Raw genomic sequence first — 13,329 nt, 5'->3', positions numbered from 1 at the left:
CCAGAGAGGGGGCAAATCCGCTCTCCCCTTTGGTCTCAAACTTCTCAAGGACAGAGGCATAGCACCCAGCGTGCATCCTCTTGGCTAAGTCATGTGACTTTGGAGGCAGGACATGACAGGCATCACATGCCACCTTAAGGGAAAGGCCAGGCTAGCGCATCTCCTGCCCAGGACAAGCTGGGCTGTGTGACCCAGCTGCTGCCGCCTCCCTACCCCCATTCTCACCTCCACCCATTACCAGCAGCCAGATCTGCCTGCTGTGACCCACGAAAAAGCCTGGGAGAAGCAGTTTGCATAGGACATACACTTAGCACCAGGGCCCCCTCTGCCTCGCTCTCCCACCCTGGATGCTGAAGCTAGTTTGGCAGTGCCCCTGTGGAGATGATTTGGGGAGGGCTTCCCCATGGCACAGCTCACCCCGCAATCCAATTATTTGGCCCCTACACAATCCATGCTCCCCTTCTCCAAAATCAACCCCTCCCCCCACAATCACTCATTCCCCACCCCAACCTGCTCCCACATCCAGCCTCTTTCCCTCCCCTAAATCAAACCCCTCCAAAAGGTGTCTCATCTCCAAATGAGGCCCTCCAACAAAAGCCAAGTTAGTCTCCCCCTGGCCCTCCCCACCAACCTGCTAGGAGCTGGGTCAGATTCAGGGATGGAGGAGGCAGCTGCTGATGCTGCCACCCAGCCAAACCCGGCCTTACGGCTGGAGGTGCAAGGGGGGGGAGCTGGGAGGCAAGGAGCTGATGCACTCTGCTTGCCCCTAGGTTGCGGAGCCTCGTGCCAGGCAAGCCAGAGCACATCGGCTGGACAGGAGTAGAGAAAGCCGGAACCTGAGGCTAAGAGTCAGAGTAGGCAGGTCTCCCTTGCACCCCATAGCTGGTGCTGGAGGGGAGAGAGACACTCCAGGGAGGGGAATACACCTAGGCAGAGCATGGACCCGCTTCATTCAAGACCCTCTCCAGTGAGCTAGGACCACAGCACCCTCTGCTGGACTGAGGGGTAATGCAGTGACCTCATTCTGCAGACCCAGCCCGAACGGCTTGTTTTGCTGTGAACCCTCTCCAAGTGATGGGGGCCCATGTGATCCCATAGCAAGACGGGAGAATTCCTGCTCTCTGGGCGCAGTCCGGGGCAGCACAGCGAGCCGAGCCGCAGCAAAGGAACGACGCCCACAGAAACATTCTAAGATGTCCTTTTATTAAAATGTGCGTCACTGTTTTGTGTGGCGGCGTCCTTTGCGGTTCTCCAGCTGTCAGGGTGTTTCGGGTGACCAGCTCGGCGGTCTCAGCACTCGAGCCCAACTCAGGGGAACCGTTAGGTGGTCCGTGGCCTCCTGTTCCCGCCCATAGCAATGTAAACGTCAATAGGAACGTTGGGCAGGGTCAGGCAGTGGCACCCGGGGCATCTTCTCAGCTGCCTGCACAATGAGAGAGAGAGAGGTTAGTCCAGTTTCCCAGGAGGGTTGTGCAAAGCCACAGATTGAGCCCCTCAGCATCACAGGTGCATGGTCTAATAGTGGCATATTCACTACCATGAGGGGTGCAGATCCCCAGAGCCCTCGGCCAGCTGCCCAGGGATCAGAACCCATCTGGCTAGTTGAACATACTCCACAAAGGGTCCTTCAGAGCTCTTGTCCTCCTCCGGCTTTATGCAGGGAGGGAAGGTTTAGGGGGATACATTTCCCCCCCCCCCCCATATCCAGCTTCTCTGTCAGCTGCTAGCAGCCTGGAGCTGGAATTGATGGCCACTCTGGAATTTTCTGCCTTAGGAATCTTCTGGCAGAAAAAGGACAACCCTCCCCCTCACCCCGTCCCAAATGCTCCCCTTAACAAAGGCCCTCAATGCAGAAGTCAGCCCTAGATGGGACGCAGGTCCTGCACAGAGACCATGTGCCTGAAGAGATAACAACCAAGGGGTCGCAGCCAAGCCCTGATGGTTGGCAATAAGTGGGAGGAAGTCGGCGCTTGGAAGTAATGAAAGAGTCTCTTCCAGGCAGCGATCTCAGCATGGTGAGGGCCCTCAGCCCAGAAATGCCCAACCTGGGCCATGTCCTCAATGTTATAAGCTAGTAAGAGGCAAAGTGCACAGTAGAGCCACAGATGTGTTAAGGGTACAGGTGGAACTGCCATAGAGATGGGGTGCTAATTACAGCATTGGTCGTCGTCCGGTGATTAAAGACCTGACCAGTAGAGAAGAAGGTTCCATTCACAACCAGTCTGTTAGGTTTATAGACCGAGCCGGGCAAAAAAATTGCACAACATTTTTTTGGTGCTAAATGCCGCTCCTGTGACACTGAACTATGTTGTGACTCCCTGTGGATTTCACCCCGTTGCCTGGGTGGGAAGAAATCGAAACAATTTCAGACAAACTCAGCTGCTTTGTTTTGACGTTTTCTAAATGAAAGGTTTAAACTTTTCAGTTCGAAATCACTTTTCACTTCAAAATGTCCTGTCATTTTATTTAAAAAATGATCACAACTGGTAAAACAGGGCCAATATCAAAACAAAACTTCTTGTTTGACCCAAAACGGTTTGTTTTTTACTTTGTGGAATTACCAGCAAATCGGTTCTGCACCCAGCTCTCTTTCTAAACGGACCCTCTGGCCCACGTACCCCCCTCACTAACCCAGCAGCCCCTGCCCGATTTGTCCCCCGCTGTGCTCCTCGCTCTAGCTGAGCATCTGGAGCCTGCTCCTCCTTGCATCTCTCCGCTTGCTGCAGCCTATAGAGGCCAATGTATTGTAGCCCCGATTCCCCCAGAGGCGCCAGTTACGGCAGGGGGTGGGTTTGATTTTGCCCTTGTCTGATCAGCTATGACAAGGGGAGAGGCAGGGCGAGACATTGCATCAGAATGAAGTGCAGCAGCAGCAAGCAAGCAAAACTTGAGGTACAAGGCTTGCGCCCATAGGGAGAGCTAGAGGGTATAGCTCTGTTACAGCCCAGGGAGGTCTGGCTTGGAGTTAGTTACTTGGCCTCAATAGAAGTGTCTGACCCACAGCCTTCGCTCTCTGATGGAGGGGAGGCAGCAAACCGGTTTCCTCATTTTGACTTTCTTTGGGGCCCCTGCCTCAGCCCCATTGTACAGGATTCAGCCCACAGTTCCCTAAAGTCGTCCCTGGGGCCAAATCAGATGCCAACAAACTCTTCCGACCAACAGGCTCCGAGTCTGGCTGCATGTTCCAAGCCAGGCCAGGCGACAGCCCCAGCTTCTGGGGCCGCCCGGAATGGTTTAGCCAGCTGACAGCCATCCTAACCCCCTCAGGGAGCAGGTGTTGGGGGAGGCAGGTTTCCTTCCCTTTCCCTTGGGCACAGGGCGTGGAACTCGCTGTGACACTGATCTGGGGCAGGATGACTACGGCAGCGGTTTTCATCGTCCCCCAAAGCCTGATTTGTAGAGATCACAGGCCAGGGTGGGCCTGGAGAAAAAGGGGTGCAGTTCCACTGGCTCCTGAACGCAGCCCTCGGCCCTCTGGGCTCATCCCTGGCCCTTTACAGAAGCCCAGCGTGTTCTGAGTGGAATGGGCTGGTGAGCCGGCCCTGGCAGGGACGCAGCATGGCAAGAAGAAGCGGGGAGACCTGGAGGAGGTGCAGAGATTAGCGAAAGGGGGAGAGAAGGGACCATGGCTCCTATTCACTCTGCCCTGTAAAACAGGCACAAAGGGGGAACTTGGGAAAATTAGAAGGGCAACACACCTATTTCTAAGCCTTGAAAGCTTCACTTTCCTGGGGGAATTTGCTGCTGTAAGACACGGAAGCTGGGGGGGCCAGACCATCCCAAAGGGGGGCCGTTCATAGCAACATCTAAGCACAGCAGCTGCCATTACAGCATCAAGAGGAAGGTTTAGGAAGTGCATCTGTTCTCATGCTTCAGGGCAGAACGGGATTGCTAACTGGGGTCAGGAAGTAAGCACCCCACTCCCCCCTGTATGGCTCTGGAGGCTGTATGCCTTCCTCCCAAGCACTGGGCACCAGCTGACTCATAGCAATGACAGCTGCTGCAGCTGCCCTTACCTTGCTGCAGTGTGCTCAGTGGCAACTGGCTCCTGGGTCTCTGGAGCAGCTGCCAGGCTGGGAGAATCTCCTGCCTCTATGGGGAATCTCCGAGCTTGTGGGGTCTCCTGGGAGCTCATGTCCTAGCCCCAGACCTGTCTGAGTAAAAGAAGGACCAAGGTCAGAACCTGTGTGACTGGGCAGGGTGAGCCCACGATTTCAGGCCTACCCCTGCCCCAAGCTGCCACACCCTTCTCTGGCCTAGGCTCACCTCTTGAAAGCTCAAGAGGGTTCCCAGGAATAAACCTGGCAGCCTGCAGTGCCTAGTGCAAAGGGCAAGATGTGATGGGGGCCAGTGGGAGGCACGGAGGCTGTTACATTGTGACACGGAAGGGCTGCTCTGACATCACAATACAACTCGTGAGTGGCGGGGTACGACCTTCTCCCTTCTCCCGGGCACAAGACTCAGGCCCAGGCCTTCTTGCTTACAATTTATTATTTGGACTGCGGTGGCAGCTAGGAGCCCCAGTGACCTAGTTCACATCTAGGGCTAGTCTTGGGTCAAAGCCCCACCGTGCTGTGAAGATGAACAGAGGAACTGCCTCTGCTGGCCCCGGGTTTCCCCAAAAGCTCTGGGTCTCATGACGAGGAGGGCCCTTCCTTGACCGTGCCCAGATCAGAGATGTATCTGGGGTTGATCTTTGCTCCCTCCTGGAAGCTGATCCCTGTGGGGATACAATGTGGGGTTTAGAGCGGGATCTGGGGTAGCCCCTCACCCTGGACTCTTACCCTGTCCTGGAAACTGAAACTAAACAAATAAAGCCATCCTGCCAATTTGTTTGACCAACCAGGTCCATCTGATCAAACTCAGACTGTGAGCTCTGAGACAGGGATTGTCACTTGTTCCATGTCTGTGCAATGCCCAGGACAAAGGGTCCCTAGAGAAAGGAAGCAGTGTTGCCTATTGGCTGGAGCCAGGTCTCAGAAGGCCTGAGTTAAATTCTTGGCTCTGCCACTGGGTGACCTTGAACAAGTCACTTCCCTCTTTCTGCCTCAGTTTCCCCATCTGTAAAATGAGGTTAATTATACTGACCTTTGTAAAGCGTTTTGAGATCTATGGCTGAAAGCTGCTAGATGAGAGCTAGGTAGTTTTGTTAAGCACTATGTAATACAAACAACAGACATCCCAGCCCTTGTATTCATTTGAGGTCTGGTCTGGACCCTCCCTCCCGCACCCTCAAATTCACTTGGATCCAGCCTTGAAAACTTGGTCAGATCTGCACATTTAGTGATGATACAGCAGCAGGCTGGGGAGTATTTGGGGTCTGTTCGTTATGCCAAAGCCTGTGTAGCGCTCGGCTCTAGAAGCCCCTTACCCACGATCCCCACCAATAGGTCTCTGGAGATTTATCCCATCGCTGTGCCTGGAGTGACTCAGTGCAGGGTTGTGGGCAGGTTAAGTAACTGCCCATTTGGGGTGCTCGCCCCCTGATTGGTGCAAATCCAACCCCTTTGACCCATGCAACACAAGGTTACATCATAATAGGGGCTGAAAGTTTTAAAATATCCCGCCCCAGCTGCCCCCGTCATCACGGGACTTTGTCTAGGCAGGAAAATGATCTAGCGTCCAGGGCTGCAACTCTTGCAGGCCCTGGTTAGGGAGAGAAGCAGAGCACAGAGATGTCATCTCCCAGCATCTACAGGATGACCTGAGAGAATGACCAGTCCAAAATTCAGAGAGGAGATGGAGGAGTTTTTATTCTCCAATGGCTACCAGCTGGGCAAGACCATTGGGGAGGGGACGTACTCAAAAGTGAAAGAGGCCTTCTCAAAAAAGCACCAGCAGAAAGTGGCCGTTAAAATTATTGATAAGATGGGGGGCCCGGAAGGTAAGAGGCAGCTCTGGGAGGCGGTTCTGGGTTAGATGGCTGAGGAATATTCATAGACTCTAAGGCCACAAGGGACCACTCTGATCATCCAGTCATGGGATAATCTGCTGAACATGAGCTCCCAGTGTGATGCTGTGGCCGAAAGAGCTGATGTGATCCTGGGATGCATAAACAGGGGACGCTCGAGTAAAAGTAGGGAAGTTATTTTACCTTTGTATTTGGCACTGGTGTAACTGCGGCTGGAATGCTGTGTCCAGGTCTGATGCCCACAATTCCAGAAGGATGTTGATAAATTGGAGAGGGTTCAGAGAACAGCCATGAGAATGATTAAATCATTAGAAAACCTGCCTAGTGATAAACTAACTGGATTGCGCTCTTAGAGTCTAACAAAAAGAAGGTTAAGAGGTGACTTGATCACACAGTCTATAAGTACCTATATGGGGAGCAAATATTTAATAATAACGGGCTCCTTCGGTCTATCCGAGAAAGGTCTAACATGATCCAACGGCTGGAAGTTGAAGCTAGACAAATTTAGACTGGAAATAAGGCATACATTTTTAACAGAGAGAGTAATGAACCGTTAGCACAATTTACCCAGGGTCACGGTGGATTCATCATCACTGACAATTTTTAAATCAAGATTGGATGTTTTCTGAAAGCTCTGCTCTAAGAATTATTTTGGGGAAGTTCTCTGGCCTGTACCATACAGGAAGTCAGACTAGATGATCACAATGGTCCCTTCTGGCCTTAGAAGAATCTATGACCTTCTCTGTAACAGGCTAGAGAACTTCCCCAAAATAATTCCGGTTTGAACTAGTCTTGTAGTTTGCCAGGCATCAAGGTATTGGCGCACTTAACTGTGCATAGTACCAAATATCTCCACTGCTTTGCTTAGGGCCTACTTTTTCCCTTGTGCAGAAAAACCCTCTGGAGGGGAAAACTTACCTGAGAAGTACTATGAGAATCTTCTCACATCGTCTTCCACATTATCTCATCAGGGGAGGATCGGTGACTTGCCACAAACTTTTCCTAACAAAACACATTTCAGGTTTCCCTACTGGATGTATTAAACTAAAATAAAAGGTTGACTAGGAGGTGGGTTCCTAGGGGAGGCTGGTCTCTCCAGAGCTCCTCCAAGGCAGGGGACTTTCCCTCTTGCCTCCAATTCAGTTGGAGGGTCTGCTGCCAGCGTTTCACAGACTACCCACTCTTCATCTTCCCCACCAACTGGTGGGCGGTGCAGTAGCTTACTGGATGCAAAGGGGGCCGGATTCACTTAGATGGCTCTGATTTCCTTGTAGAACATGTGTACAAGAATTCAACCCAGACCCTCCTCTAGCCAGCTCACCAGGCTCGTAGGTTGGGGTAACCGCAGTGCCTTTCAGATCACCTCCTATAGCACATAATGGTATTTACTTGGCCAGATCTGTGTCCTAGACTAAAGCCACAATCAGATAAAAGATTCTAACAACTACACCTCCTCGCAAAGCAGAGTAAAACCATGAAAACAGGGTTTTCCCTGTGGAAAGCAGAAAGCTGCTAAGGGGGCATAAGTTCTACAGGTTTGTTGTTGTCGTTGTCCGTTAATCAATTGAAAGATCTGCTCTAGTTCAGCTACAAAAGATGAGGCTGGATGCAGGAATCGGATGTGAAATCAATATGCAGGAGGTTGGTCAAGAGGATCAGAATTATGGCTTCTAGCCCTAAGATCTATGAAGCCAACTGAAAGTAAATATGTTACAGTGCTGACCCTGTGATCACTTTACAACCAGCCACGTTCCCAGGGTTATGAATGGGAAAGCGCCTCCTTTTAGCTCCAGTTTGTGACAAACAGGGCCCCTGCCCCCCTTTACAAGGCAGCCTCCATTGAATGGCCAAAAGCCCCAGGCACTGCAGAGATACTGCATCCATGAAAGACAATACACACTCTTCTCGGTAGCTAGCGGCTCCCTTGAGATTTCCCATGCCTTGAATGAATCTGTCTTCTCTCTCTTCAGAATTTATCCAGAGATTCCTGCCTCGAGAGCTCCAGATCGTCAGGCGCCTGGATCACAAGAACATCATCCGGGTGTACGAGATGCTGGAGTCTGCCGATGGGAAGATCTACTTGGTGATGGAGCTGGCAGAAGACGGGGACGTTTTTGACTGCGTTCTGCACGGAGGTCCTTTGCCCGAGAGCCGCGCCAAGGTGCTCTTCCGCCAGCTGGTAGACGCGATCCGCTACTGCCACAGTTGTGGCGTGGCGCACCGGGACCTAAAGTGTGAGAACGCCTTGCTGCAAGGCTTTAACTTGAAGCTGACTGACTTTGGATTCGCAAAGTTGCTTCCAAAGAATCGTAAGGAGCTGAGTCAAACGTTCTGCGGCAGCACTGCCTACGCTGCACCTGAGGTGCTCCAGGGCGTGCCCCATGACAGCCGGAAAGGGGACATCTGGAGCATGGGCGTTATTCTGTACGTTATGCTGTGCGCTAGCCTCCCCTTTGACGACACCAACATCCCCAAGATGCTGTGCCACCAGCAGAAAGGGGTCTCCATTCCTGGGCACCTGGAGATCTCAGACGAATGCCAGGATCTCCTGAAAAGCCTCTTGGAACCAGACATGATCCTGAGACCTTCCATTGAAGAAGTTGGTTGGCACCCATGGCTGGCAAACTCCTGATAAAGACCATGTCACGCTCTCCCCAAATAAAGGGGACAGATTGCTTCCAAAATGCTTACATATATTTTAATGTTATGCTTGGTTTCCAATCTAGCCTTACACCCCACCTCTCCTCCTCCCAGTGCCTTATGCAGAGGATGGCGGGCCTGCAGGGGAGGACTGGGGGGTTGTTCCATTTCACACCTTCATCAGGGATTTTACTCATTCGAACAAACTGCATGGTCTGAAGAAACCTAACAGTGTTTGTGCCGTTTCCTTTGTAGCTGGGCACCTCGCTGAAGTGGGGAAACCTGGGATAGTGTCTGGCCACCTTCCCAAGACATCTCTAGTGATGGCACCTCCAGAGAACACCCCAACTGAGAGGAGAGAGTAAGCAGAGAAGTTGGCTCCTCCATGTTGAGGGTGGGGGAAACATGGAAAATTACAATAGGGTTATAGGAGTAACAAGGGGAAATCAGTGGGGAAAAAAAATCTGCTCAACATCTTAGTCGTCTATATACAAATGAAAGGAGTAAGTGGAATCAACAGGAGGAACTGGAAGCTAAATTATCTTAACTGCCATCACAGAGACTTGGTGGGAAAAGTGTCATGATTGGAATAACGGTATAGGGCTGGCAGGATAAAGGCAGTATTGCATTATATATCAATATATACACACTTGTTCTGAGGGCCAGAAGGAGGTGAGAGGCAGACCAGTTGTGAGTCTTAGGATAAAGATAGAAGGGGTAAACAATAGGAATGTCACGATAGGGGTCTACTACAGACCACCAAATCAGGAGGAGGGGGTGGATAAGTCATTTATAGAACAAATCACAGAAATATCCAAAACATAAGACCTGGTAGTAACAGGAAACTAACTACCCAGACATCTGTTGGAAAAGTAACATGGCAAAACACAACATTTCCAGTAAGTTCTTGGATGTGTTGGGCAGACCACACACTTTCAGAAAGTGGAGGAAGTAACCAAGGGGAGAGCCAATACTTGATTCTGACCGACAGGGAAGACTTGGTAGCAAATCTGAAGGTGGAAGGCAGTGTGGGTGAAAGTGACTATGAAACGATAGATTTAATGGTTTTGTGGAAAGGAAGGCGTGAGATCAGCAAAATAAGGACAGCGGACTTCAGAAAAGCAGACTTTCACAAACTCAGAGAACTAGTAGGTAAGGTCCCATGGGAAGAAAATCTAAGAGAAAAAGGAGTTCAGGGGAGCTGGCAGTTTCTCAAGGAGACAATATTAAAGGCACAACTGCAACCTATCTCGATGCGAAGGAAAGATAGGAAGAATACTAAGAGGCCAATATGGCTCCCAAAGGAGCTCTTTAATGACTTGAAAATCAAAAAGGAATCCTACCGAAATTGGAAACATGGACAAATTGCTAATGAGGAGTCCAAAACAAGAGCACAAGCATGTAGGGACAAATTCAGAACAGCAAAGGCACAAAATGAGTTACACCAAGCAAGGGACATAACAGGCAATGAGAAAAGAGGTTCTTTAAATACATTAGGAGCAAGAGAAGGACGAAGGAAAGTGTAGGTCATCTACTTACAATTAAAAACAACCTTGACAAATTGGAAAATTGCTCTGAATGGACTGTCCAGCCTGCCCCCAAACTAGACTCATGCCCAAAGCAGGGGCTGCCACTGGGCAGCAAACCACACCCAGACCCATTTCAGAAGGATGGCCACACGTGGCCTGTAGGTGGTGGAAATAAAGACAACCCAACGCAGGCAGCTGATTCTGTAGAATTCCTTTAATTTCTGTTAACTGCAAGTCTGTAAAAGGTTCAGGAGAAAGTTGTCGTTACAAAACTAACAGCTGTTAGAATCTCTCTTTTGCCCCAGCTATAAAATGCTCCCAGGAGATGCAGTATAATTTAAAATAGAGAATATTGCACAAATAACCAAGAGGTTAATTAACTAACGAAAAAGAGTTACAAAGAGAAAGGCAAGCTCCGCGCTTGCTCCCAGCTCCAACCTTGGGACATGAGCTTCCAGCTGGGAACCATACCTTTAAATGAGCCTGGAGTATATACAAGGGGGTCCTCGCTGGGCGCAGCACAAAGCGCGAACGACATGGTCTCAGATACTTCCAGATAGACACCAGTCTCCTGGCAAAGGGCCCAGCTACACAAGGGTCCAACCACACTGGGGGACCTAGTTACGACAGGGATGTCTCCTGACTTGGCTCCATCTCAGTAGAGAGGGGACCTAGTTGCATTTTTCCTGCGTCCCTGAGATGCACCGTAGCCTAGGACAGAGCTAGGCTGTAGCATGGCTGAGACCCTTTGAATCAATTCTACAATGACAAGCTGGAGCCATGTTGTAGGCTGGTCCCTGGACCTGCTGGGCTTTGTGGCATAGACAGCTCTCAGACAGGGATCTGGATGACACAGCCACCTTCAATGCACCACATCAGCTGCTGCTGCCACTGGAGAATCTCCCCATGGGAAAATTGACACTCCAAGGCCCCAGAAGGCTAGTGCTGTCTAAAAATATAGGGAAACCCACAGCCCCAGTGAACTGGCCTTTAAAGAAGCAGAATGACCTAAAGAAACCATGGATAAAACCAATACTTTGAAGGCCAGAGACAGTGGGGTAGACGCTGTCCCTTTAAGATAACTGTGTACTGGTGACATCCACTGGGGAGCAGCATTGTGTGACAGATCAGAAGGACAAAGAGAGAAGGGAACTCCCCTCCCGCCCCGGACAGAGACACAGACTGAAAGGGGGTCTACAGCAGTCAACAGGGGTGGGAGAAAGGGAGTCGGAGCCTTGCAGGGGGCTCAGCTGAATAGGAGCAGAGACGATCTAGCAATATTTGGAGTGCATGGGGGACAGGCAGGTCCTGCCAAGGAGGTGAAAGGGAGGGGTGGATTTCAGGAGAGGGATTCAAGCAGCGAAGTCAATGGCTACAGTGACCAGCCCCTGCCACCAGGTACCATCTGTTGTGCAAGATGCTTTTGCCTCCCGCTTTACGTAGAACAGCGAAGAGTGGTGGGACCTGCTGGCAAAGGCTGATGTTTAAGTGGTGGCCACCGTACCTACGTTTGGTCTTTTAAGTGACCAAGCCGGATGGCTGGTGCACACAGACAGGGGCAGTTCTGCCCGGGGTCTGACCCAGGTCCACTGCCTGCTCAGAAAAGCCCATTCAGGAGAAAACTACAAGCATCAGGACGTTGCCTGAGGAATTAAGGATGACAAGTAAAAGTGCTCATTGCCCAGCAGAGCGGAGAGAGGCAGCGCAGATAGCAGAGCGGGGGAATGGTGAAGCCACTCCCTTTGGAGGCGGGCTGCTGCTCCCGCAGCTGGGAGTTTGGGTTTCCGACTGAAAAGCGGCATCCCAAGGAAACAGAAGGAAGTGCCGGGATTTCTGTAGCAGCTTCTAAGACAACAGGCCAGGTTATGGTTCAGGAAGAGGCAGGGAGACATTTAGTTCCCTCTAGAGAAGCCTGGCTCTAGATCAAAGCCTCCAGCCAACTGCCTTTCCTCACAGTGGTAAGTGTAGCAATACAAAGGAGCCTCCAGTGCTGCATCTCCAGCCTCTGGTCAGTCCCACTTTGGGGGCCTCGCCCAGAGTTAGTCTGGCCTGGAGTTTGGAGTAATGAGTGAACAGGAACAATTCGCCCTGAGGAGCCTTCTAAACTGCTGTATTGTAGGTTATATTCACACACAAGTAGACAGTCAGCAAACTGACATCCTGCCAATGCAGACCAATCCCACCAGGTGTTCTAGTGTCCGGTTCGATCCCAGGGCCCCACTGGCCCCACCTGACCTGCCACCCACCCCAGGCCTCAATCTGGGCAGTCAGTTTCAACTTCGCTGGTCTCTAGGACCTAGTGAGAAGATGCACCCCCCTCCCTAGCACCCCTATGAGTATGAGTGTAACACCCGCTACCACCTCTTCCAGCATCTGAATGGGTCATGAGTTTGAGCTACCCCTAGGATTTAGCAGGGATGGAACTCCTCCAGCCTGGAACTGAAAACCCCAGCACAGTTACACATGAAAGGAATAGTCGATCTGTGATTTAATTCACATTGGATGGTGGGAATGAGCCTGTGACACACACAGAGGAAGCAATCGCCTTATTCCCAGTCCTCCCACTCTTCATCTTCCAGCTGTAAACAGGAGAGAGACATCTATTAGTCGGTTCAGACAATACACCAGCCATCTGCCTCTGGGTGCTTTCGGTAGCACTGGACACTTAGGGCTTGTCTACACTACCGCTTAAGTCAATGTCACTTACAACAAGGAGTCTGGTGGCACCTTAAAGACTAACAGATTTATTTGGGCATAAGCTTTCGTGGGTAAAAACCTCACTTCTTCAGATGCATAGAGTGAAAGTTACAGATGCAGGCATTATATACTGACACATGGAGAGCAGGGAGTTACTTCGCAAGTGGAGAACCAGTGTTGACAGGGCCAATTCAATCAGGGTGGATGTAGTCCACTCCCAATAATAGATGAGGAGGTGTCAATTCCAGGAGAGGAAAAGCTGCTTCTGTAATGAGCCAGCCACTCCCAGTCCCTATTCAAGCCCAGATTAATGGTGTTAAATTTGCAAATGAATTTTAGTTCTGCTGTTTCTCTTTGAAGTCTGTTTCTGAAGTTTTTTTGTTCAATGATAGTGACTTTTAAATCTGTAATAGAATGACCAGGGAGATTGAAGTGTTCACTTACTGGCTTATGTATGTTACCATTCCTGATGTCCGATTTGTGTCCATTTATTCTTTTGCGGAGGGACTGTCCGGTTTGGCCAATGTACATGGCAGAGGGGCATTGCTGGCA

The 13,329-nt window shown here is 50.8% G+C and overlaps 3 protein-coding genes across 5 annotated transcripts in view; 1 reads left to right on the top strand and 2 right to left on the bottom strand.

Moving 5' to 3' along the window:
- Nucleotides 1-1,203: 1,203 nt before the first annotated feature.
- Nucleotides 1,204-4,417, bottom strand: FAM229A (family with sequence similarity 229 member A). The gene is made up of 2 exons (XM_024199318.3): nt 4,017-4,417; nt 1,204-1,423 (listed from the first exon to the last, which is right to left on the bottom strand). Exons 1-2 carry the CDS (start codon nt 4,133-4,135, stop codon nt 1,321-1,323), a joined length of 222 nt encoding a protein of 73 aa, XP_024055086.1. The 5' UTR covers nt 4,136-4,417; the 3' UTR covers nt 1,204-1,320.
- An 809-nt stretch (nt 4,418-5,226) lies between these two features.
- On the top strand, nt 5,227-9,696 carry TSSK3 (testis specific serine kinase 3). The gene is made up of 2 exons (XM_024199298.3): nt 5,227-5,884; nt 7,882-9,696. Exons 1-2 carry the CDS (start codon nt 5,713-5,715, stop codon nt 8,541-8,543), a joined length of 834 nt encoding a protein of 277 aa, XP_024055066.2. The 5' UTR covers nt 5,227-5,712; the 3' UTR covers nt 8,544-9,696.
- Nucleotides 9,697-10,276: 580 nt separating this feature from the next.
- The window catches only part of BSDC1 (BSD domain containing 1), a 14,710-nt gene continuing 11,657 nt past the window's right edge, over nt 10,277-13,329 (bottom strand). For all 3 annotated transcript variants that reach the window (XM_024199296.2, XM_024199295.2, XM_024199297.2), the window contains exon 11: nt 10,277-12,659. In XM_024199296.2, coding sequence (XP_024055064.1) covers nt 12,627-12,659 — 33 coding nt within the window. In that variant the 3' untranslated portion in view covers nt 10,277-12,626. The remainder of the gene's footprint in view (nt 12,660-13,329) is intronic.

The sequence above is a fragment of the Terrapene carolina genome, unplaced genomic scaffold, assembly GCF_002925995.2.
Source record: "Terrapene carolina triunguis isolate 2854851 unplaced genomic scaffold, T_m_triunguis-2.0 Scaffold236, whole genome shotgun sequence".
Lineage (NCBI taxonomy): Eukaryota > Metazoa > Chordata > Testudines > Emydidae > Terrapene > Terrapene triunguis.
This window is presented reverse-complemented; position numbering and strand designations above follow the sequence as displayed.

Excerpts from the sequence above, each read along its gene's own strand:
- FAM229A (XM_024199318.3), bottom strand. The coding sequence starts at position 4,135 with ATGAGCTCCCAGGAGACCCCACAAGCTCGGAGATTCCCCATAGAGGCA. Across the intron at positions 1,424-4,016 it reads ACTGAGCACACTGCAGCAAG|GCAGCTGAGAAGATGCCCCG; the intron begins GTAAGGGCAGCT and ends CTCATTGTGCAG.
- TSSK3 (XM_024199298.3), top strand. The coding sequence starts at position 5,713 with ATGACCAGTCCAAAATTCAGAGAGGAGATGGAGGAGTTTTTATTCTCC. Across the intron at positions 5,885-7,881 it reads TAAGATGGGGGGCCCGGAAG|AATTTATCCAGAGATTCCTG; the intron begins GTAAGAGGCAGC and ends CTCTCTCTTCAG.